Consider the following 24,830-nt stretch of genomic DNA (forward strand, 5'->3'; position numbering starts at 1 on the left):
AACATCATACTCAAAGCGACGTGAGGCTTCAATTGGTCCCAAAGGTGCTTCAACAAAGTCTGTGAATACTTATGTACATGTGATTTTTTTTTTTAGTTTTTTTTTTTTAATACTTATGTACATGTGATTTTTTTCGGGTTTTTTTAAAATAAATTTGCAAAGATTTCATACAAACTTCTTTCACGTTGCCATTATGGGGTTTTTTTTTTTTTGTAGAATTTTAAGGAAAATAATGAAATTACACCTGAAAGTGCTGTGAAGACTTTCTGGATACATTGTATGTGCTGATACATTTTTTTTTTAGCAATATGGTAGGATAAACCCTGTGCTAAAACATCTTCCTAATTTTGGATAGGGTTAAAACATCTATTTATTACTGTCTGTATGTCTTCTTAATTTCCCATCACATCAGGTGACTACCTGTCTACAGGACAAGAAGTGAAGGGAAAATTTCCATTAGAGACTCAGGCAACAATAAAATAATGAGACAGTGATTGTAACGTTTCCCCACTATTCTAAATGGTAAAGACAATAATATATAATGTTGTGGGTGTCCCCATGATAAAGAAACCCCTTCACCACAATCCATGACTGAATGTGATCTCAAGACAGAATGTGAAGTATATTCTCCTGAGTTAGAGGCGCAAAATCTACAAAAAATATCTTATTTAGGTTTAAGCATACCTCCCAACTTTTTTGAGATGGGTTTGAGGGACAGTCACTGTATTAGCAAAAGTATGTAGGCATAGGACACACACCCCTGTCACAGCCCCTTAAAGAAGAATGATACAAAAAAAAAAAAAAAAGAAGATTAGTTAAACCCACAAGGTCTTTTTTTTTACCACTGCTATTCCTCTATACTGGCTTTTGAAATGTACAAAGGCAGCAATTTAGAAACTGGACACTTTTTGATGTATAAAAAGTAAATTTTATACACGACTATATTGATCAGACCAAAACGAGGGACAAATGAGGAGGAGAGAGGGACAGAAGGACTTTGTTCCAAATGCGGGACCATCCCTTGAAATCAAGGACATTTGGGAGCTATGGTTTGAGTCCTTCCCCACTCTAAAGTTTGGGTGGAATTCTAGTCTAATTTTTTATGCTCTGTATATATTACAATTTATTTAAGCTAGTGGTCTTACAGTTTTGATTGCACTAACTTATGCTGCACCGTGCGCTTGTTAGTTCCAGTCGTGAAGAAATTATTTTGGTCTCATTAGGTAATTCTACCAATATACTTATTTCTCGATTTTATATGGAAATCAGTTGGTTCAGACATTCACTGCCTTGCTAAAACCCTCTAGAATCTCCATTGTAGATCATGTCCCTGAAAAATGTATGGAGAATCCAATATTGGCTGGGTAGCACAACTGGCCAATTTAAATCTCTTATGCAGGGAGTGGAGCTAAAGCCTCGTACACACGCAACAAATTTCTGCCGAGCGGTCGTCCGTCTTTTGTCCAGAGTGGTGTCTGTTGGTTGGAATGTGCTCTAGACTGCACACGAATTTTCCCGTACGACAGAATTCTACTTCAGAAGTGATGTCATGTGTTGGATTGCTTTCTTTGTGTTCTTTCATCTCTGAGCATGCCTAGTCTTGCTCATACAATTTTTCCCCATCGAAATTTGTACTAATGAGATGAAAATCGGACGTGTTTTGATGGTCGACAAAAATTATATACTGTAGCCTGCACACCAGGATTTTTTCGGCCGAAAAGTCTGAGTCGGTTGTCGGAAGCACCATACTAACAAGCCGAAAATTGGCAGATCGGTCGTCGGACGAAATTTCACAGCCAAATTTCTTCTCGTGTGTACGGGGCTTAACTTTTAGTTCCCACAGTTTTCAGTGTCCAAAGGTTTTTGAACTGCAGGTATCCATCCACGTGTGACAGTCTATGGTTGGGCATATCCTTACTTGGGGTGATTTACTTTAGTTGAAGTGCAGCATATGGAAATTAATATATTTACTTAAAAAACAAGGTGTTTGATTGGATTATTGGAGTCAACAAATGTATTATTCAGTTCACCTCATTCATGTAAATCCACTGTATTAATCTATATAACATCAGCATTTGTTAGCTTGATTATCAAGTGACTTGAAAAAGAGACCTTCCCCTTTAAAACGAGTGGCACCTTGTCTTCCTAGAATATCAAGTTATCAAGGATTCAGATAACTATTTTCACTGTCTGTCCTAATGCTATCGTCTTGTGGTGGGATCTCCTTGTTTGTAATCCTATATAATGGGCCTTTTTATATATATTTTCCTTCTATTAAGTAACATTGCCTGACTCCAATGCACATATATATTGCCTGATGAATACATAAATATGCCTGTCTTTGACCAATTTTGTACAAGTGTCAATTCCACACAGTCAGTGCAGTAAAAAAAAAAAATGAATACAGCAATTTTTTAGCCCAGAAGAATACCATATTACGTTCTGCTGCTCTTAAAAGGTAACTCCACTTTTGTTGAGAAAAAGAAATACTTTCCCTGCTGGGTGATCTATGTACATTAAAAGGATTTTAACAAACTTTATTGCAGTTTCCTACCTTTTGTTATTCTGAAGAAATCCCTGTGTGTTGTCTGTATTCATGTGGGAAAGTGTAGGTAATGGTTTCATAATTATTAATCAGCCGCAGGGCACTAATGAGGATGAGATGCTGGGTCTGCATCCCTTTAGACAAGATTCAGAATATCTCACCAAAAATGGCATTTTTATTACAGAAGATGCCAGAAATCTGACTTGTATCTTAGGCACTAGGCAGACTTCTGGGAAAATTGGTGAGCCAATCACACAAGCAGGAAATTATGTTTCTGGGGTGTGGTCAGTACACATTCTGTGTACACAACAGCTCCAGGTAGCCATATTGCATTTTCAAAAAATTACAGCGGTTGCAGTTTGAAAAGGAAAGGTCATTTTTAATTACATTCAATTACAATATGACTTGTGTCACAATTGTATACACAATATTATTTTTTCTTTATTTGCTATTATTTTTCCCCACGAAAGTGGAGTTACCCTTTAGATGTTAATAAATGACAGGCAGCCCACCCTCCAGGATTCTGATCCCTCTTCTATTCTTCCGTTCTTATCTTCAGTGTATTTGTACAGGTACCACTAGGTGAATTCAGAAGTGTCCTGGATACCTTCTTCGTCATTAAATCTGGAAGAGGAGTTAAATGTTTTAGAAAATAATACAACTTGCAAAATTAACTATACTTGGTCAATATCCGTCAAGGATGACCTTCAGGTTTGGGGTCGACCATCTGTTCTATACAAACTGAATTATTCACAGTTAGCAGAGGGGGTGAACTAAGTGGTCCGGTTTGGCCAATTCTGCCCACCTACCCACCCTCCAGTGTCTGCAAACAGTCATTTATTTAGTGACAGTATTACTACATTCCAAGCACCCTGGACATATATGGTCAGGGTAGTACCCAGGCCTCATACACTTTTTATGGCCAATAACTTGCATATAAGCCTTTAAAATGGCGACTTTTTATTTTTCATGTTCGGGTCCCATAGACTTCAATAGAATTTGCGGTTTGGGGGCCAAACTTGTTCCCTGTTTGGGAGTTATAGTGCGAACCGAAGAGGGGGGTGTTGTCAGGACAATATGTGGACCGTACCTCCCTTTCCTGGATAGGGGGCTGGTGTGGATTTTATTTTTGTGTGGGGTCCTACTTAAAAATCTATACCAGGTTCCTATTTTGGACAAGGGACTGGCATTGATTTGGGAGGTATTCCATGATTTTATTTTTTGTATGTTTTTACGGCCCCCTTAAAAATTTATATCAGACCCTTAGCCTGCATTCACACGACACAAGACACAAAAAAATTCCAAGCTCTCCCTACCGACCAGTCTGTGACCAACCAAATTGACCTGTCCAACAGTATGTGTTAAAAACAGGGGTTTAGTTGCACAGATTTTCAAATACATGCGTAAGCCATTTATGTGGCCTAAGCATGTATTTGCAGATGTATGCAACTAAACCCTTATTTTTAACGCATACTCTTGGACAGGTCAATTTGTTTGGTCGCAGACTGGTCAGTAAGGAGAGCTTGGAATTTTTTTGTGTCTTGTCATATGTGTTGCCTTTCCAATGCTCCTTGCGGCAGAGGCCAGTTACAGGTGTGGGCAGTAACCACTTGTTTGTGCTTTGGATTATATTGGCCAGGCAACGCACTGCTACACCTTTGCAACCATGGTGCTATAGGCTGGGTGTTTAGTGTGCCCCTATGCCTTTAAAAAGAGGTGGACTCCCTTCAGGTATATCTGCCCTACACCTGTCCATTTAAATGCATGTCCATTTAAATGCTGGTTCCATCACGGCAGATAGGGTGCGATTGTCATGTGACTTTGATATTTCAATTTGCATGACAAGTTGCACCCCGTGTGAATGCAGGCTAAGGGTCTGATATAAATTTTTAAGGGGACCGTAAAAACATACAAAAAATAAAATCATGGAATACCTCCCAAATCAATGCCAGTCCCTTGTCCAAAATAAGAACCTGGTATAGACTTTTAAGGGGTACCCCACACAAGAATAAACATCCACACCGGCCCCCTATCCAGGAAAGGGAGGTACGGTCCACATATTGTCCTGACAACACCCCCCTCTTCGGTTCGCACTATAACTCCCAAACAGGGAACAAGTGTACCCCTGTGCCTTTAAGAAGGGGTGGGCTACCTTCAGGTATATCTGCCCTACACCTCTCCATTTAAATGCATGTGCTTCCATTGTTAGAGACCCACAGAATTTAGAGTTAGGACCACAGATAATGAGGCACATGCACTGCATAATGAGAGATAGGGGGAGGGCCTTATGCTCTCTCATATTTGATATTTTACAGGGTTTTGGCTGGCAGACAGGGCAATGGGGAGAGCACAGGGAAAGTAATATCTTCAACTAGGGGTAGGTAGGTTATTAGATGTTACTTACTCCAAAACACAAAGGAACCTGTTTACTTTAGGGGTATTGGATAAATACATCAACACATTTAGGCAAAACATACTCACTTTAAAGTGTACTTTAAGTATGAAGGATGGCAAACACCAAGGCTTTCACATTTAATGTCCTAAAGGGGTGTGTGACATAATGTTAAAGAGCACCAAAATAAAGAAAGCTGGATGAACTTTTTGTCTTCTAGTGTGGCACCAAGCTTCTCATGACAAATGATCCCTTGGAAGCTGCCAACGGAGCCAATGTGTTGGTCACAGACACGTGGGTGAGCATGGGCCAAGAGGAGGAAAAGAAGAAACGTCTGTTAGATTTCAAAGGTTATCAGATCACAATGAAGGTACATGATGAATGCTATTGGTATTTGGGAAAAAAGTAAACGACAGTGCCAATAGAACACCGCTTAACAACTTTTAATCATAGCAGTAAGATAAAGCTATAAAGTGCTTGCTATATACAACAGAGAAAACAGAATTGCAGGATAAACAACATCCTAATTCTAAATTAAGAATTCATTCTTAATTTAGAATTCATTTAGAATTGGCCCTGCGGACACCACCTGGCTCTGCAAACATTGATTGAGAAACCAAAGGAGCCGAGCAGAAAAAAAAGTCAGCTGAACTATTACTACGGCTAGTTAACTGCATTCACTGTTGGGATATTCTGACAACCACAGGTCATGGACATCAGGATATAATAGCCGGCAGCAGGAAAATTGTCCATCCATTCTGTTAGTGTGGATGGGGAAATTAAGTGTTTTTCTGTCGTTCAGCCCACTTTTCTCTTCTGTGACCAGCTTACCAGCCCAACTACTCTACTGTAAGGTTGAATCACTCCCTGACTGATCATGTATTTGTAATTGCCAAATGTTTATCTGGGACGCCGTGTCCATGGCAGCCATCAGGGCCGTACAATTATTATTTCTGTAGAGGGCTTCGGGATAAATCTCTAAGAATGGGACCATTGAGTAAAACTGGTAAAGTTGTTCAATTTACAGAGTAGTATTTGCGCTTCATAAATATATAAGAAAAAAAGCTATAATGGTATTTGCCATTGTACAATAGTTTGTGGCAGTGAGTAAGTGGTCTGGGACATCATATAGTTAACGTTGCTAGTTAATGTGCATTGTGTTAGAGCAGACCATCCAATATGAATAGGCTGCAAACGCACAGCAATGGATGAAAAATAAACCTAACCCTTTATTTGCTACACAGCACACCACATTGTACACAGCGCACCACACTTTGAAAATGTGTTGTGCTACTTTTACAATACATAGAAACCCAGTACACATGCAACAGGTGTGTTGCCAGGTGCTTCATTATGTAATCATTCATGTACAGTATCTCACAAAAGTTAGTACACCCTCACATTTTTGTAAATATTTTATTATATCTTTTCATGTGACAACACTGAAGAAATAACACTTTGCTACAATGTAAAGTAATGAGTGTACAGCTTGTATAACAGTGTAAATTTGCTGTCCCCTCAAAATAAGTCAACACACAGCCATTAATGTCTAAACCGCTGGCAATAAAAGTGAGTACACCGCTAAGTGACAATGTTAAAATTGGGCCCAATTAGCCATTTTCCCTCCCTTTTCCCTTTCCGGTGTCATGCGACTTGTTAGGGTTACAAGGTCTCAGGTGTGAATGGGGATCAGGTGTGTTAAATTTGGTGTTATTGCTGTCACTCTCTCATACTGGTCACTGGAAGTTCAACATGGCACCTCATGGCAAAAAACTCTGAGGATCTGAAAAAAAAGAAATGTTGCTCTACATAAAGATGGCCTAGGCTATAAGAAGATTGCCAAGACCCTGAAACTGAACTGCACCACGGTGGCCAAGACCCTACAGAGGTTTAACAGCACAGGTTCCACTCAGAACAGGCCTTGCCATAGTAGACCAAAGAGGTTGAGTGCAAGTGCTCAGCGTCATATCCAGAGGTTGTCTTTGGAAAATAGACATATGAGTGCTGCCAGCATTGCTGCAGAGGTTGAAGGGATGGGAGGTCAGCCTGTCAGTGCTTAGACCATACGCCGCACACTGTATCAAATCGGTCTGCATGGCTGTCATCCCAGAAGGAAGCCTCTTCTAAAGATGATGCACAAGAAAGCCTGCAAACAGTTTGGTGAAGACAAGCAGGCTAAGGACATGGATTACTGGAACCAGGTCCTGTGGTCTAATGAGACCAAGATAGATCTATTTTGTTCAGATGGCGTCAAGCGCATGTGGTGGTAACCAGGTGAGGAGTACAAAGACAAGTGTGTCTTGCCTACAGTCAAGCATGGTGGTGGGAGTGTCATGATTTGGGGTTGCATGAGTGCTGTCAGCGCTGGGGAGCTACAGTTTATTGAGGGAACCATGAATGCCAACATGTACTGGGACATACTGAAGCAGAGCATGATCCCCTTCCTTTAGGGACTGGACTGCAGGGCAGTATTCCAAAATGGTAACAACCCCAAACACACCTCCAAGATGACCACTGCCTTGCTAAAGAAGTTCTGGATAATGGTGATGGACTCGCCAAGCATGTCTCCAGACCTAAACCCTATTGAGCATCTGTGAGGCATCCTCCAATGAAAGTTGGAGGAGCGTAAGGTCTCTAACATCAACCAGCTCCGTGATGTCGTCATGGAGGAGTGGAAAAGGACTCCAGTGGTAAACTGTGAAGCTCTGGTGAACTCGATGCCCAAGAGGGTTAAAGCCGTGCTGGAAAATAATTGTGGCCACACAAAATATTGACACTTTGGGCCCAATTTGGACATTTTCACTTAGGGGCATACTCACTTTTTTTGCCAGCAGTTTGGACAATAATGTCTGTGTGTTGAGTTATTTTGAGGGGACAGCAAATTTACACTGTTATACAAGCTGTACACTCACTACTTTACATTGTAGCAAAGTGTCATTTCTTCAGTGTTGTCAAATGAAAAGATATATAAAATATTTACAAAAATGTGAGGGGTGTACTCACTTTTGTGAGATACTGTGTGAATATCCTAATTCGATGTGAATGTCTTAATTAAGGGTAAATGTCTTAAATATCTATATATTCTGGAGGGAAAGAAAAAGTGAAATGTGTTATCGCTGAAAAAAAAAAAAAAAAAAAAAAAGCATGCATTTCTTTTAGAATAGATTCTCTGCTATGAAAAATACCTAGTTTCAGAATAATTTAAAACTCAGGAAAGGTCAATTCACCAATTGAGGAATCTATATAATCAGCAAGAACTATGTCATCTGTTTTAAAAGGGGTTTTTACTGTTAGGCATTTAAATTATTAGAATTCTAACATGCTTGTGTGAAAGTTGTCTATCAACAGGAATGTATCTGAGCACATGCACTAGAAGAGAGATAAGCATTTCACATTAGATTATGATTTAGCCTGGAGTACCCTGTTCTATGCCCTGCTGAAATTGCTCATCTTCATCTGCAGATTGTAATGGGAATGTATGAGCGACCAGATTGTATTGTATTAAGACTTGTATGCTTTGTTGTCCGAACGCAAATGATTATGGGGTATGTTTTTTGCTCACCTCCAGGATTGAATATTTACCAAGACAATTTCCTCCTTTCTTGCTAACTAATTCTGGTCAATGGTGCATTCTCTCCAGGAAGAAAGTAACTTACATAATAATTAGCCTTTGCAGTGTTGATTGTGCAAAGCAAATATTCGTTGTTTCACTTAGTGCTTGTCAAAGAGTGAGCCTCAGTGTCACTAATATCAGCAGGAGACTTTACCTGTACTAACTTCTCTTCTCTAGAGCTGCTGCTGGTACGAATGTTGGGTTGCAGTCAGATACTAGACCCTCTGTGACCCTCTGAATTTGCTATGGGGACAGCCAACATTTCAGGCAGGACCACAACATAGGTGTTAAAGTGTTACTAAACCCACAACAGTAAAATCAGTCTGTATACGCAGTAAAGCAGGAGTGTCAAACTCAATTTCATTGCAGGCCGCATCAGCATTATGGTTGCCCTCAAAGGGCCGGTTGTATCTGTAAGACTATATACATTTATCCAGGAGAATAGCTGCAGGAACTTTACCCTGCCCTACGCTGCTGAACTGCATTGAAATTGCACTGTTCCTGTTCCATCAAAATTGCAACCGTGGGAGGATCTTAACCAGTTCTGGACCGGAAGGATTTGCCCCCTTAATGACCAGGCCATTTTTTGCAATTCAGCACTGCATTATTTTAACGGACAATTGCGCGATCATGCGATGCTGTACCTAAATAAAATTGATGTCCTTTTTTTCCCCACAAATAGAGCTTTCTTATGGCGTTATTTGATCGCTTCTGCGATTTTTATTTTTTGTGCTATAAACAAAAAAAGAGTGACAATGCTGAAAAAAAAACAATATTTTTCACATTCTGCTATATAACATTCCCAAAAAAAAAAAATAATTAAAAATCTAATTTTTTAACATTTTAGGCCAATTTGTTTTCTGCTACATACAGTCAGGTCCATAAATATTGGGACATTGACACAATTCTAATCTTTTTGGCTCTATACACCACCACAATAGATGTAAAATGAAACAAACAAGATGTGCTTTAACTGCAGACTTTCAGCTTATTTACATACAAATAAGGTCAAAGGAATAGGAATTACAACAGTTTGTATATGTGCCTCCCACTTTTTAAGGGACCAAAAGTAATGGGACAATTGGCTGCTCAGCTGTTCCATGGCCACGTGTGTGTTATTCCCTCATCATCCCATTTATAAGGAGCAGATAAAAGGTCCAGAGTTAATTTCAAGTGTGCTATTTGCATTTGAAATCTGTTGCTGTCAACTCTCAATATGAGATCCAAAGAGCTGTCACTATCAGTGAAACAAGCCATCATTAGGCTGAAAAAACAAAACAAACTCATCAGAGAGATAGCAAAAACATTAGGTGTGGCCAAATCAACTGTTTGGAAGATCCTTAAAAAGAAAGAACGCACCGGTGAGCTCAGCAACGCCAAAAGACCCGGAAGACCACGGGAAACAACTGTGGTGGATGACCGAAGAATTCTTTCCCTGGTGAAAAAAACACCCTTCACAACAGTTGGCCTGATCAAGAACACTCTTCAGGAGGTAAGCCTCGTACACATGCAACGATTGTTGGCCGACCAATCGGCCGTCTTTTGTCCAGTGTTGTTGTGTTGGTTGAAATTTTTTCGGCCAACAACAACCAACTTCAGAAGTGATGTTATGTGCTGGTTTACTTTCCATGTGTTTTTTCTTCTCTGAGCATGCCCAGTCTTGCTCATCTGATTTTTGTCTGCCGAAATCTGTACTGACTGACGAACAATCGGCCGTTCTGTTGACGGCCAACAAAAATTTTATAGCATGCACACCAGATTTTGTTCGGCCGAAAAGTCGCAGTCGGTTGTCGGAAGCATCATTATAAAAAGCCGACAATCGTTGCGTGTGTACGAGGCTGTAGGTGTATGTGTGTCAAAGTCAGCGATCAAGAGAAGACTTCACCAGAGTGAATACAAAGGGTTCACCACAAGTTGTAAACCATTGGTGAGCCTCAAAAACAGGAAGGCCAGATTAGGGTTTGCCAAACAACATCTAAAAAAGTTTTCACAGTTCTGGAACAACATCCTATGGACAGATGAGACCAAGATCCACTTGTACCATAGCGATGGGAAGAGAAGAATATGGAGAAGGAAAGGAACTGCTCATGATCCAAAGCATGCCACCTCATTAGTGAATCATGGTGGTGGTAGTGTCATGGTGTGGGTATGTTTGGCTGCCAGTGGAACTGATTCTCTTGTATTTATTGATGATGTGACTGCTGACAAAAGCAGCAGGATGAATTCTGAAGTGTTTCGGGCAATATTATCTGCTCATATTCAGCAAAATGCTTCAGAATTCGTTGGACGGCGCTTCACAGTGCAGATGGACAATGACCCGAAGCATACTGCAAAAGCAACCAAAGAGTTTTTTAAGGGAAAGAAGTGGAATGTTATGCAATGACCAAGTCAATCACCTGACCTGAATCAGATTGAGCATGCATTTCACTTGCTGAAGACAAAACTGAAGGGAAAATGCCCCAAGAACAAGCAGGAACTGAAGACAGTTGCAGTAGAGGCCTGGCAGAGCATCACCAGGGATGAAACCCAGCGTCTGGTGATGTCTATGCGTTTCAGACTTCAGGCTGTAATTGACTGCAAAGGATTTGCAACCAAGTGTTAAAAAGTGAAAGTTTGATTTATGATTGTTTATCTGTCCCATTACTTTTGGTCCCTTAAAAAGTGTGAGGCACATATACAAACTGTTTTAATTCCTACACCGTTCACCTGATTTGGATGTAAATACCCTCAAATTAAAGCTGAAAGTCTGCAGTTAAAGCACATCGTGTTTGTTTCATTTCAAATCCGTTGTGGTGGTGTATAGAGCCAAAAAGATTAGAATTGTGTCAATGTCCCAATATATATGGACCTGACTGTATTTTTGGTTAAAAAAAAAAAAAAAAAATCGCAATAAGTGTATTTTGATTGGTTTGCGCAAAAGTTATCGCATCTACTAACTACGGGAAAGATTTATTTCATTGTTATTGTTTTTTTTTTTTTTAGCTGGACTGCGACATTGCGGCAGACAGATCGGACCCCTAACTGACATTTTTGACACTTTTGGGGGGACCAGTGACATTACTACATTAATCAGTGCTAAAAATATGCACTGTTACTGTAATAATAACACTGGCGGGGAAGGGTTTAACACAGTGGGTGATCAAGGGGTTAAATGTAAGCCTAGGGGAGTGTTTCTAACTGTATATGGGTTGGGCTTTTGAAATGATCACAGAGTCCTGTGATCCTACATAGAATGATCGCAGGCGCTCTGTGATCCTTCCAGAGAGTAAACTTACTGCGACCGACGGTCCGGAAGAGGTTAAAGGGGCAATAAATACCAGGAATGCATTATGTGCAGAGTTCAGTGGTGAGCTACGTACAGAGTGCAAAGTTCAGGGGTTCACTACATACAGAGTGCAGAGTTCAGGGCTGCACTACATACAGAGTGCAGAGTTTAGGGGTGCGCTACTTACATAGTGCGGAGTTCAGGGATGCGCTACGTACAGAGTGTGGAGTTCAGGGATGTGCTGCATACAGAGTGCGGAGTTCAGGGGTGCGCTACATACAGAGTGAGGAGTTCAGGGGTGCGCTACATAGGGATTGCGGAGTTCAGGGTTGCGCTATGTACAGAGTGCGAAGATCAGGGGTGCGTTACGTACATAGTGTGGAGTTCAGGGCTGCACTATATACAAAGCGGTGTGCAGGGTTCAGCTCTCTTCCACAGGCTGTCCACTTCTCACTTCCACCCCTCCTTGGCTCTGACCTCTGTGCACTTCTCCCTTTTTCCCTCCACAGCTCTCATCTCCAAATCCTATTGTGGTCAGAGAGTACAGTGTTCATTTCAGTGCCGGGTGCTTGAACGCAGAAAGCATTCCAGTGCCCGGCATCCTGCTGCACATTCTGTGTGCTAGGGACACAAAGGAAGTAAGGGGACACTGCAGATGTCCTCAGAATTTGGATCCCGGGAAAATAGCTGTGGGACAACTGGCATGCATGCTCTCCCTCTACACTTGTCCTGTCAGTGTGTGGAGGAGACAGGCTGCTTGTGTGGAATATGCACCTCCCGCAACTGACAGGCTACACTAGCCTAGCAGCTGCACTGTGGATAGGTTCTCTGGGAGGGTTTCAACCCCCCTAACCCCCCCTTCCCTATTATCTATGCCCCTGAAGATACAAGCAGTTACCAAAGGTAACAAAGGTTTCTCTAGCAGCCTGTTGTAAGTGTGTACATGTGTTAAAGCCTCTTGCAGAGGGAGTTGCTGTTGGCACTCTCTCTCCGTCAGCAGGTCTTTCTCTCATAGCAATGGGAGCAGATCAGTACTGCAGAGGTCCTCAGCTTGTGTATAAAAGAGGGAGAGTTAAGTGAAATGCATGCATGGAGTCCATGCTAGGTGCATGGCGGGACCCTATACTGTTACTGGAAGTGAGGTAGCGGTGATGCGCTGGACAGGTGGAGAGGGAATTGGCTCTGTGCGTCCCTCCTAAATGCATCAGTAGCTGAAGGGGGGTGTATATTACTAGAGTTCAGTCGTGTATTCAAGTAAATGGTACCCCATGTGTAATGCAGTGACCTGATCCAAAGTGCCTAGTGTAGCCCCAGAAGAACCCACTCCGGGGTAGGCCTCTCATGTGACCCTTGCTTGGCACCCAATGAGAATGGAAAACAGAGGGCATGACAATCACCCCCCCCCTATCCCCCCCTACAATAAATGTATTTAAACACTCCCCCTAAGACCACCCCCTTTTCTATGACGAAGCCCATTCAGGTGAAACGTATTAGAGGGGTGGGGTCCCTAGGTGGGGATTCAGATGTGCACTATCTTGCTAAAATAAAGATTTTTGAAGGAAGTTAGGTCACCAGTTTGCAGCCTTCGTATTTTGAATATTGTCTGCATGCCTAGCATGCCCACAGTGGAGCGTTTGGGAGCAGTAAAGCTCTTCATGGTCCTAAAAAAACGCATTGACATTATAATCATGACTGTAATTGGACTATGACTAAACTAAACCACAATGCCAAACTATAAATACATTAATGGCAATGCTAGCAGATGTTAAAAGGCATTGAGTCCAAACAAATCTGTGATATAGTATATCAAAGATTTAATTTTGCTGCTGATTTTCTTTTTATACAGTCCATATTTTTCTCTTGTTTTTCCTTTATTAGACTGCAAAATTAGCTGCTCCCAATTGGATATTTCTTCACTGTTTGCCAAGAAAGCCTGAAGAAGTTGATGATGAGGTATTCTACTGTCCAAACTCATTGGTTTTCCAAGAAGCAGAAAACAGAAAGTGGACTATTATGGTATGTTCGATAAGAAAAATGTTTACACTAAGCTATCCTGCTCAAGCACTAGCTTATTTTACATACAATTTTTGTTCTTCATGTATGGACACGTATTAGCTATTCCAGCTTAATGGTTGTATGTACTGTACATATGATGACAACTGTAACAAGTAGTAGATATTTTGTTCTCTAGTAAATGTCTCACTGTGATTTTTCTTTCCTTTTCTTTATACTTTGCACACTGGCAAAATTATATATCCACTTTAAACTGGTTGTAAACCTCTAAAATGAAAAATGAACAAAGCGCATCCCTCTATAGTATGTATTTGCTTCAATCCATAGACCCTAGTGTGATTTCTGTACGCTTTGTCATTTCTCTGCTATCTGCATAACTCACTTCTAGCAGCCTATGCGGACACCACAGAATCCTGGGATATGTCCTCTCATTGGAGCTTGTCCAATCAGAGAATGCTCTGTATTCACTAAGAAACATACAAAGCATTCTGTGAATTGTGCATGGGATCGGGAAGTCAGTGAGGATCACTGTAGAAGTGGCGGTGGCTGCTGTAGCAATTTTTCGCTTCCACAGCGGTCCTACAGTGCCTTGCGAAAGTATTCGCCCCCCTTGAACTTTGCGACCTTTTGCCACATTTCAGGCTTCAAACACATATATATATATATAAGATATAAAACTGTAATTTTTTGTGAAGAATCAACAACAAGTGGGACACAGTCATGAAGTGGAACACAATTTATTGGATATTTCAAACTTTTTTAACAAATAAAAAACTGAAAAATTGGGCGTGCAAAATTTTTCAGCCCCTTTACTTTCAGTGCAGCAAACTCTCTCCAGAAGTTCAGTGAGGATCTCTGAATGATCCAATGTTGACCTAAATGACTAATGATGATAAATAGAATCCACCTGTGTGTAATCAAGTCTCCGTATAAATGCACCTGGACTGTGATAGTCTCAGAGGTCCGTTTAAAGCGCAGAGAGCATCATGAAAAACAAGGAACACACCAGGCAGGTCCGAGATACTGTTGTGGAGAAGTTTAAAGCCGGGTTTGGATACAAAAAGATTTCCCAAGCTTTAAACATCCCAAGGAGCACTGTGCAAGCGATAATATTGAAATGGAAGGAGTTTTAGGACAAAGCAAATCTACGAAGACCTGGCCGTCCCTCTAAACTTTCAGCTCATACAAGGAGAAGACTGATCAGAGATGCAGCCAAGAGGCCCATGATCACGCTGGATGAACTGCAGAGATCTACAGCTGAGGTGGGAGACTCTGTCCATAGGACAACAATCAGTCGTATACTGCACAAATCTGGCTTTTATGGAAGAGTGGCAAGAAGAAAGCCATTTCTTAAAGATATCCATAAAAAGTGTCGTTTAAAGTTTGCCACAAGCCACCTGGGAGACACACCAAACATGTGGAAGAAGGTGCTCTGGTCAGATGAAACCAAAATCGAACTTTTTGGCAACAATGCAAAACGTTATGTTTGGCGTAAAAGCAACACAACTCATCACCCTGAACACACCATCCCCACTGTCAAACATGGTGGTGGCAGCATCATGGTTTGGGCCTGCTTTTCTTCAGCAGGGACAGGGAAGATGGTTAAAATAGATGGGAAGATGAATGGAGCCAAATACAGGACCATTCTGGAAGAAAACCTGATGGAGTCTGCAAAAGACCTGAGACTGGGACGGAGATTTGTCTTCCAACAAGACAATGATCCAAAACATAAAGCAAAATCTATAATGGAATGGTTCACAAATAAACATATCCAGGTGTTAGAGTGGCCAAGTCAAAGTCCAGACCTGAATCCAATCGAGAATCTGTAGAAAGAACTGAAAACTGCTGTTCACAAACGCTCTCCATCCAACCTCACTGAGCTCGAGCTGTTTTGCAAGGAGGAATGGGCAAAAATTTCAGTCTCTTGATGTGCAAAACTGATAGAGACATACCCCAAGCGACTTACAGCTGTAATCGCAGCAAAAGGTGGCGCTACAAAGTATTAACTTAAGGGGGCTGAATAATTTTGCACGCCCAATTTTTCAGTTTTTTATTTGTTAAAAAAGTTTGAAATATCCAATAAATTTTGTTCCACTTCATGATTGTGTCACACTTTTTGTTGATTCTTCACAAAAAATTACAGTTTTATATCTTTATGTTTGAAGCCTGAAATGTGGCAAAAGTTCGCAAAGTTCAAAGGGGGCCGAATACTTTTGCAAGGCACTTTAAATCTAATATTTATCATATCACAGCCAAACACTGTAAAGGTATTCCACAACACCAAAGTAATATATTCAAATAAATTCAGTGTGTTGCAACACCTCAATCAATAATAAATGAATAGTTCAAAGTCCCATACAATTGTGTATTACACGTATATTCAACAACTTCTAGAGAAAAAATATTTTAAAATAGTGATGAAAATTATTTAAACAAAACACCTGTGTCCTCACTCTTCATGCAAAGTGCAAATCCACCACCAGGTGAAGGGCCTGCTCACCTTAATTCAATTATCAACACTCTCATCAATCTTTAGCCCAGATACATCTCTTGTATCCTTCTTGGTTAACACAGGACATCCACCTCCTCCGCTTACTGAAGCTCCCCATGGACTCAGCTCACATAGAAAACAAGACAGAAAGGCAGAGGCATAGTGTACTCTATATAGTTCTTTATTTAAAGCCCTGCAATAAAATACACTTACAAAAAAACAGAATCTAAAGCACTTATTGAGAGCAATCTCCAGTCGGCTCACCACCACATACGGCGCATCTCCAGTGTGACGTCACAGGCCTGGCTCCTCCCTCCTAGATGCGTTGCACCCTGTGATTGGGCTTCCTCAGTAGGAATCACAGGGTGCAACGCGTCTAGGAGGATATACATAACATGTAATACACAATTGTATGGGTGTCACGTACCTGGAGATGGAGCCTGACGTGGAGAGGAAGGCGATCTCTTACACCTCCGGCCTAGTACCCCTGATAATGCAAACAGGAGACACAGAAGCCTGGAGTGGCACAAGTGCCTAGAAGTTCAGATGGTGAAGGCTGCAGATGAGGTCCGTGCGTACTTGGATGCAGACTGGATCATGATGCAGACAGCAGGTACTTGGCAGACTGACTGGTCACAGGCAGCAGATGCTTAGCAGGCTGGCAGATCACAGGCAGCAGAGTAGTCAGGTTCAGGCAGGAGTTGGCAACGGCAGACAGGCAGACAGCAGGATAAAGCGGAGACGTTGTCGAAGAGCAAGCCAGGGGTCGGTTCAGGCAGAGTTCAATCGTGGTCAGACGGATCAGGACAGCAACAGAGTAAACACCAGGAACAGGGAACAGGAAGCAGGAAGCTGTAGACCATAAGGCAAGGTCCTAGTGCAGCAGAGGTGTTTATATAGGCCATTTGGCGCCACTTAGTGGCAGGTGTGGAAAGTGAACAGGAATCCAAAGTCCATAGGTTTGGCTAAATAGGCTTTCTCCGTTGGTTAACAAACACTCTCCGTCTGCACATAACTATGTGCCTGGGCTTACTTCTTCTTCCCTGACAATGGGACTTTGGACTATTTTTTTATTATTGCTTGAGGTGTTGTGCCACACTACATTTATTTGAAAAAATTCTAATGTCTGTGCCTTCCTTGGGGAATGTTTTTCCACAGTTGATATTCAATTATCACTGGGACAAATAATGGATGAGAGCAGGAATAAGTAAATAAAAAAATACATGTGAATAAATAAATGTGCTTCCTACTCTGGGTTAAACCTGTCAACTGCTCAAGAGGTGACCGTAAATCTACCCAATGCAGACACAGACATCAGTTAATACCAGACAGAGGATCTAACACTTTTCCACTCCACACTACAAAAATGAAAAAAAAAAATGTTTTGGCTGGAGATGATCTTCAATAATCCTTTCAGATTCCAAATGCATTATTCACTTATCTGCCATCACTTATTTTAGAAAATATACAGGTTGCTTGCACTGTGCTGTGCCAGCACTGTTTGTGTGGTTTTTAATGGTACTGTACTACACAAGCTAAATGATTTGCAACCAGCAGATACATCTGGGACTAGCTAGTTGGTCTCAAAGGGACTAACGGGTTCCAGATTATGCTGTTGCCTCATCATTAATTTTGCATACTAAAGCAATATGTTTTTTCTAAACTCTTCTCCTACAAAACCAAAAAACAATTATTATCAGGTATTACACCATGTCAGGAAATGACTGCTTTTGGCTTGCATATATGTACAGGGCCTGAGTTTTATTACAGAAGCCTTGAGGTGTGCTGTTATTGACACCTTCATTATTGCACAGCTCCCTTTCTGACAGACGCCAGTCTCATGACCAGCTTCTGTCAAACGAGCATGTTGGAAAACCAGCATCCAATCTGCACTTCCAGCCAATGGCTGTGGCTGTGTGTTCTGGTGGGCAAGGGGGCAGTTCCCCTGCCAGAACACAATAGCTCAGTAGGGAGATCACTAACATTGTATGTGTCAGTACGGGGATCTGTAAGTGTTTTTTTTCCTTTAGCCCACTGGGTTGGACGAAAAAAAACAAAAAACATATAGTTTGTACCCAGCTTTAGAATCACTGCTTTAAAACAGGACATTTGCTTGTTTTTCTGGTAGAGAATGTTGTAATGGTTTTATATTTCTACTGATAATAAAGAAATGTTTGTTCAACAATTATACAGGGAAAAGCAGCCTCTTTGTCTTTTGCCACCATGCCACCATAGTCACATGCCTACTGTGCTTAAAGTAGAAACTATAGACAAAACCTTTTTTTTGCATTTTGGATAGAGTAAGGGAGGGTCATAACACCTGTCATTTTATTTTGTCCCATCTGTGTCCCATTGCGTGTATATTTCCCTTCACTTCCTGTGCCATAGCCAAAACAGGAAGTTAGGGGAATCCCTTTGGGACCTCCAGGTCACCAGAACTAGTGGCCCTTTTGGAAGATGTCCATTCTACCAGGGGACATTAATCAGGAAAACAGAGAGTTGACCAAGAGTAGAATGATGCACAAGCCTAAATAAAGTTGTGTTGTAGGAGGATCTGGAAGATCTACATGCCCAGCGACAGCCATGACAGTCAGCTTTTCCTTGAATTCTATAAAGTGACATCACTCAGCCCTGCTACACTTCATGTAGCCACAGACTTGTGTCATAGATTGTCCAAAATTATTACCAGTATTAGTATGTAAAATACAGTATATCTGAATTACAGTTGCACATATATTGAATAATCATTAAGCAGCCTAAGATCTACCAATAATCAGCAAGTGTAAAGGATAGCACCCACTTTTTCATCCTTCCAGAGGATCAGTATCTGCTTGAACATAGAACAAATGAGGCATAATATAAGATCATAGTCATAGTAAAACTGCACCTGCCCTTGTATGGGGTTACTGTAGAACTACTTCCATTGTTCCTACATGGCCTAGCTAGAGACACCTAGATGTTCATATTTGCTAAGTTTGACCAGTTAACCAAAAGATCAAGCTACCTGAATCTAATCTTGAGGGCTGGTTCACACCAGATGCAGTCCAGTATGTTTTTTTTCTGCAAATGCATGGACAATACTTAACACGGATTGCAATGGACCTAGTTCACACCAGTGTAGCGTGTTCCAAAGTAGAACATGTTGCATTTTTTCTGTATGGAACGTATTAGGAACAAGATAAAACACATCAAAAATGCACTGGAACATGTCCTCAATTGAGATGAAGAAAAAATAAAGGGGGGAAACACACTGGAACGCATCAAAAACACACGGCAATGCAGCAAAAATGTGCATGCTGAAATGCATGCAGAACACAAAAATTGTGTTGGGAACCAGGCCTCAGTCTAGACACGCATCTCAATCAATAACCTTAATTATCCTATTGATTGCTTGCCATTTTCTTTTCCACCATAACAGTGTTTTGTCTTTTCCTCCTTAGGGCGTGATGGTGTCTCTACTGACTGATTACTCACCTCAGCTACTAAAGCCTACATTCTAATTCGCAGCAAATGCCCGCAAAATGCTGATTGCTATGGAAAAGTTATCAGATACACAAGAATGGCAAAAGCACCAAAACAAATGAATATTTCCTTTAAACATGCAGCCAAGTGACACTCATTGTACCCTTCTGTGTTGGTGTTCTCAGACAAATCAGACTTGAAGATTACGTAATTGTTTAGATATGAAATGTCCTGAAAGTTTTTTTTCTGTTTATAATTTGATGCTTCTAGTGTCATTACTTATTTCACGACGTTAATAGATATTAAATTACCTTATGTTAGTCTGTTTTCCCTTAAAGAAGAATTGTTTAGCATTTACACATATTTTATTTTGGGCCTATAACAATCCACACGCCATGTACAGTGCACATTGATTTGTAGCACTAGATTCTGCTACACATAGGAGGTAATTAGTAAGCCCTCAGTGACAAATTTAAATGCATTGATCTTGAAACACAATTAGCGCTGCATACCAGAAGTTCTATGTCTCTGATAGAAGGGCAAACAGCATTCTGGGCCTTGGTTTATGAACAATACAGAGTTAAAGCTGAACTCTAGGCAGACTTAAATAACAAAATATGAAATTTGCACTTACTCTTGTTTCCACCTTGTCCTAAGCAGGAGTGAACCTGTCCAACCAATGTACAAATGGTGCTGGGTGGGATAAGCGTCATTCTGGGAGGACATACCAGTGCACCCTCCCACTTGTGGTACTTGTGTGCAGCCTCAGGAATGCGTAGTAGTGCCATCTGTAATCACTGTGTCCACTGGACACAGCTGATCACAGATCGGTGTATCGGGCCGCTGCGTATGGCCCTAATGCCATGTGATTGCTGTGACCAATCACAGCAATCACATTAAAAATAATAAACAATGACTGTCCTTCATGAGGTCATTGCTTAATACTGTGATCCCTATGATTGGTCACAGTAATCACATGGTACAGGACCAAACACAGAGGCCCTGTACCATGTAATAGCTGTGGCAAATCACATCAATCCCAATAGTAAACAATGGAATCATGAACAGATGTAATCAGTGTTCCTTATTACTGCCACACAGTCCGCAGTGTCACCAGACCAGTGTATGCTTGCAACTGTGTTCCTGATCACTGCTACACAAGTCCCACTGTCACCTAACTAGTGCAGCCAGTAACAGTGTTCCTAAACACCACCACACGAGTGCAGTGTTGCCTCTGCCTGCTGCCTGTACTAACCCTAGCCTGTTTATTGACCACATTTCTGCCTGCTTCCTGGACCAATCTTTTGCCTGTTTGTTGACTAGGTGTCTGCCTGCACCTGAACTGACCCATCTGCACATTCTGTTGACTATGTTTCTGCAAGAAACCAGTCGCAGCCACCCCCTGAAGACAACTGCACTCCTGAAGCCACAGGAACTCTCTTGTTCTTCCTTTCTTTAGCTTCCTGGCCAGTGAACATGACATTCCTAGTGACAGCCATGTGCCAGTAGACTAAGCTTGCTTGGTTTATAGGAACTGGGACTGCTATCGGTGATGCTACTCTAAGCTATATTCGCTGATCATCCATTACAATACATTGCAAGTCAAATAATTGGTGCATCACTGTGTAAAGAATTAAATAAACATCAAAGCAAAATAACCTTAAAGTATATGGTCACTTTTTTTTTCTAAATTCCAGCTCCCCTATGTACCAATATACCATCAGTGTACTTCTTTTGCATAAATAAAACATCTTTCTATTTATCTTCACACCATAAAGACTCACACTCTAAGAAAATCGGGCGAGAATGTTTGTCCAAAGAACGTTCGTACGATTTTCGTATAGTGTGTACGCAACTTTCGACAGCCGAATCCAACTTTTTGTACAGAAATTCCTGAAGGGAAAAACTTCTCGTACAGGAACAGATTGAATGATTTTCGTTTAATGTGTACCATTTTCGTACGAAAAAATCAGAAAAGAAAAACTGCATGATCAGAAACAATAAACAAAATTTTAAAAAAGTCGTACGAGAATTTTTGTTTACTATCCAGCTGTCTCTATGAAAAAAACTCTCCATTACTACCTGGATGGACCTTAGATTACCAGCTGACCTCATTAGCACATACCCTGCATCATCCCACACACTCTGACAAGTGAACGATCTATGGCTGTGTACTTAGTGAGAACGATATTCATTGATTGCATAGAAAAAATGTACAGCTGATAAGGGGTGGTAGTGATGTGCTGAAGTAGGAGGGCAGATGATGCAGGGTGTGTAACGAGGTCAGCTGGTAAACTCCTTCCTGTGTCATGTCCTATGGTCCATCCAGAAACTAATGGAGATGTTTTTTCATAGAGATAGCTAGACAGGGAGGTAAGGGGTGTGAAGATAAATAGAAAGATGTTTTATATCTGCATAAGAAGTACACTGATGGTATATTGGTCAGGGCCGGTGTTAGACTATTTTACGCCCTAAGCAAGACCAGCTACCTGTGCCCCCCCCCCCAAAAAAATAAAAAGGATAGGGGTTAAAAAACTTCTCTATGTCATACCCAGTGCCCCTGATCTGATGGTTCCTCCATGTTATGCTGTCTTACCCAGTGATCCCCATATTCCTCCATGTCACACCTAGGGACCCTGATGTCATTCTATGTCACACCTAGGTACCCTGATGTTTTTCCATGTCACATTCTGGGACCCCATTATACCTTCATGTCTTGCTGTTTTACCCACTGACCCCGATGTTCCTCCATGTCACACCCAGGGAACCCCGTGTTCCTCCATGTCATACCCGGAGAGACCCTGATGTTTTTCTATGTCACACCTGGGGACCCTGATGTTCCTCCATGTCACACCTGGGGACCTCAATCCCCCATGGCACACCCTGGAACCCCAATTCCTCATGGCACACCTGGTGACCCCGAATCCCTGTTACACCCGGTGACCCCTATCCCCCACGTCACACCTGGTGACTCCGATTCCCCATGACACCAGGGATCCTCCATGTCACACCCAGGGACCCCGATCCCCTGTTCTGGGGACACTCATTTAGCGATATGAAGAGAGTGGCCCGCGCTCTGTCCTCCTTCACTGTGATTCCTTTTCCTAGGACACTCCTCTCCTGGACTACAGTGCTCACCACAGCTCCAGCCAAAGAGGATCATCATGCAGGCAGCACTCCGGTGGGCTCCCTTGCATTTGTATTGCACTGGCATTTTAGGGCCTTAAGAAATGAGATAGTCAGTCAGTACATCAGGATTGATTCATTTTCAAATATACAGTATATACCATAGTTTGTAGACTCTATAACGTTCACACAGACAAAATAATATACACTGATTTGGGTTATGTTTAGCAAACAAAAATGTAGCAGAATACATTTTGGACTAAATTTATGAAGAAAGATTTATTTGCAATTTTCTCTTAACAGAAACTAAGAAAAACATGGGTATTTTTTTATTTATATAGCATAGAATATAAAACTCTCCTGGTGATTAAACACTATGAAAAGAAGGCTCCATCTGTCTCAAAACATGATAAATGTCATTTGGGTATAGTGTTGCATGCCTGAGTAATTGCCATTCAAAGAATGACAGCGCTAAAAACTGAAAACTGTCAGAAAACTGGCCTGAGCATAAAGCGAATGAAAGTTTCCATTCTTGAGGTCATTTAAGTACTACTGTTAATTTTTTATTTTAAATCTGACAAGGTATAGAAATAATTGCAATCATCACTAATCTCTGAGCACATGATATTAACGTTTTACCCTTTTTGGTTAGACCTGTTCGGCTAAAGTGGCGTCTTCCTTCTAATACAGTGTCTGATGGATATACAGTAAGTGGTGCTTATTTATGCAGAGGGAGGTGGAGATGGAATATTTGTATATGCCTCTAACATGTAACAATACACCTAGTTCATGAGTCTCCTTAATCCATTGCATTTCACTGGGTCCTCTCAAGCTAGAGCAAGCTCCTTCTATAATAAATTAATTTGGGAAAATTCTCCTTCCCAGTTCGTATCTCATTGTCTTGCATATGAATGGTATTGCACAGGGGTGTTGGGGTGCAATGGTGTTAAAGTTAAATAGTGTTAAATAACATTATCAAATTTTATTGATAGTTTTTCTTTATTTTTTTTCTTAAAGAATAAAATTTTATTAAGATTTGAGACTGTTATTAGACAAATTACCTAAAATGTCTATCCACAGTGCAAAAAAGACCACAATGTGATGCACAGAACAGTCATGTCAACAGACAAGAAATTACATTCCAAGCATCCAGAATATCCCAATATTCAGTTCCAGGACACTACACAAGGGCTACAGACCCAGCAAGCTTTGCTACATAAGTGTAGTGCCCCTTTAGGAAGCAGTCTTGAGGGCTAAGTTAATTTAAGGGTCCCTACTGATTGATTGCTCTAATTTACACTGAAGACAGAAGAAAGGGAAGAAGCAGGAAGCCAAATAATAAAAACAAAATGGAATAAAGGAGAACGGAATAAAGAGGAAATACAGAGGGTGTCTTTGGGGTGTCTGGCTGGTAGGTCGTTCAATCCCATCAGGGAACTAGAATTGTAAATCTCTATCAGCAATCATAGGAAAGATTATAGTTGAAGAGAAGCACCCACACCCTAACAGTGGGAGGTGTGGTCAGTTCATCCTTAAATTTAGTTCTGCCTTGCTGTAGTCAGCCTGAGCTGAACTGATAATTCTGCTGTCAGTTATTTTCCTCCTAAGCCCTGGTTATTGTTTATTTCTGCTAGCTGCTGGGGAGTGTCCCTAGCAAAGTGTTATTAGGTTTATTTCCAGTGATGCATGCTGGAGAGGGACATTAATATTTGGGGTGACCATACAGGAGTTCTTTTAATTCCATTGCTCTATCTTGGGAGGATGTTTACTGCAGTTTCTAACCTCCCAGGCCTGTTGCCTGAGGAGGCCACACTTGCTATGCTGTAAGGAGCAAGGCATGGGTCTAAGGCTTAAGCTCACACTGCCTTGCTGGAGCTAGTTTCCCAGAAGGAGTGGAGATGATCCTGAGAAGGCGCACCAGGG

At 41.2% G+C, this 24,830-nt stretch overlaps 1 protein-coding gene across 1 annotated transcript in view; it reads left to right on the forward strand.

Moving 5' to 3' along the window:
- The window catches only part of OTC (ornithine transcarbamylase), an 83,848-nt gene extending 63,925 nt beyond the window's left edge, over positions 1–19,923 (forward strand). Inside the window, exons 8-10 of the mRNA XM_082245441.1 lie at positions 5,158–5,307; positions 13,694–13,831; positions 19,760–19,923. Coding sequence (XP_082101567.1) covers positions 5,158–5,307; positions 13,694–13,831; positions 19,760–19,819 — 348 coding nt within the window. The 3' untranslated portion in view covers positions 19,820–19,923. The remainder of the gene's footprint in view (positions 1–5,157; positions 5,308–13,693; positions 13,832–19,759) is intronic.
- The last annotated feature ends 4,907 nt before the right edge of the window (positions 19,924–24,830 follow it).

This window comes from Pelophylax lessonae (assembly GCF_965119305.1).
Source record: "Pelophylax lessonae genome assembly, chromosome: 2".
Taxonomy (NCBI): Eukaryota; Metazoa; Chordata; class Amphibia; order Anura; family Ranidae; genus Pelophylax; species Pelophylax lessonae.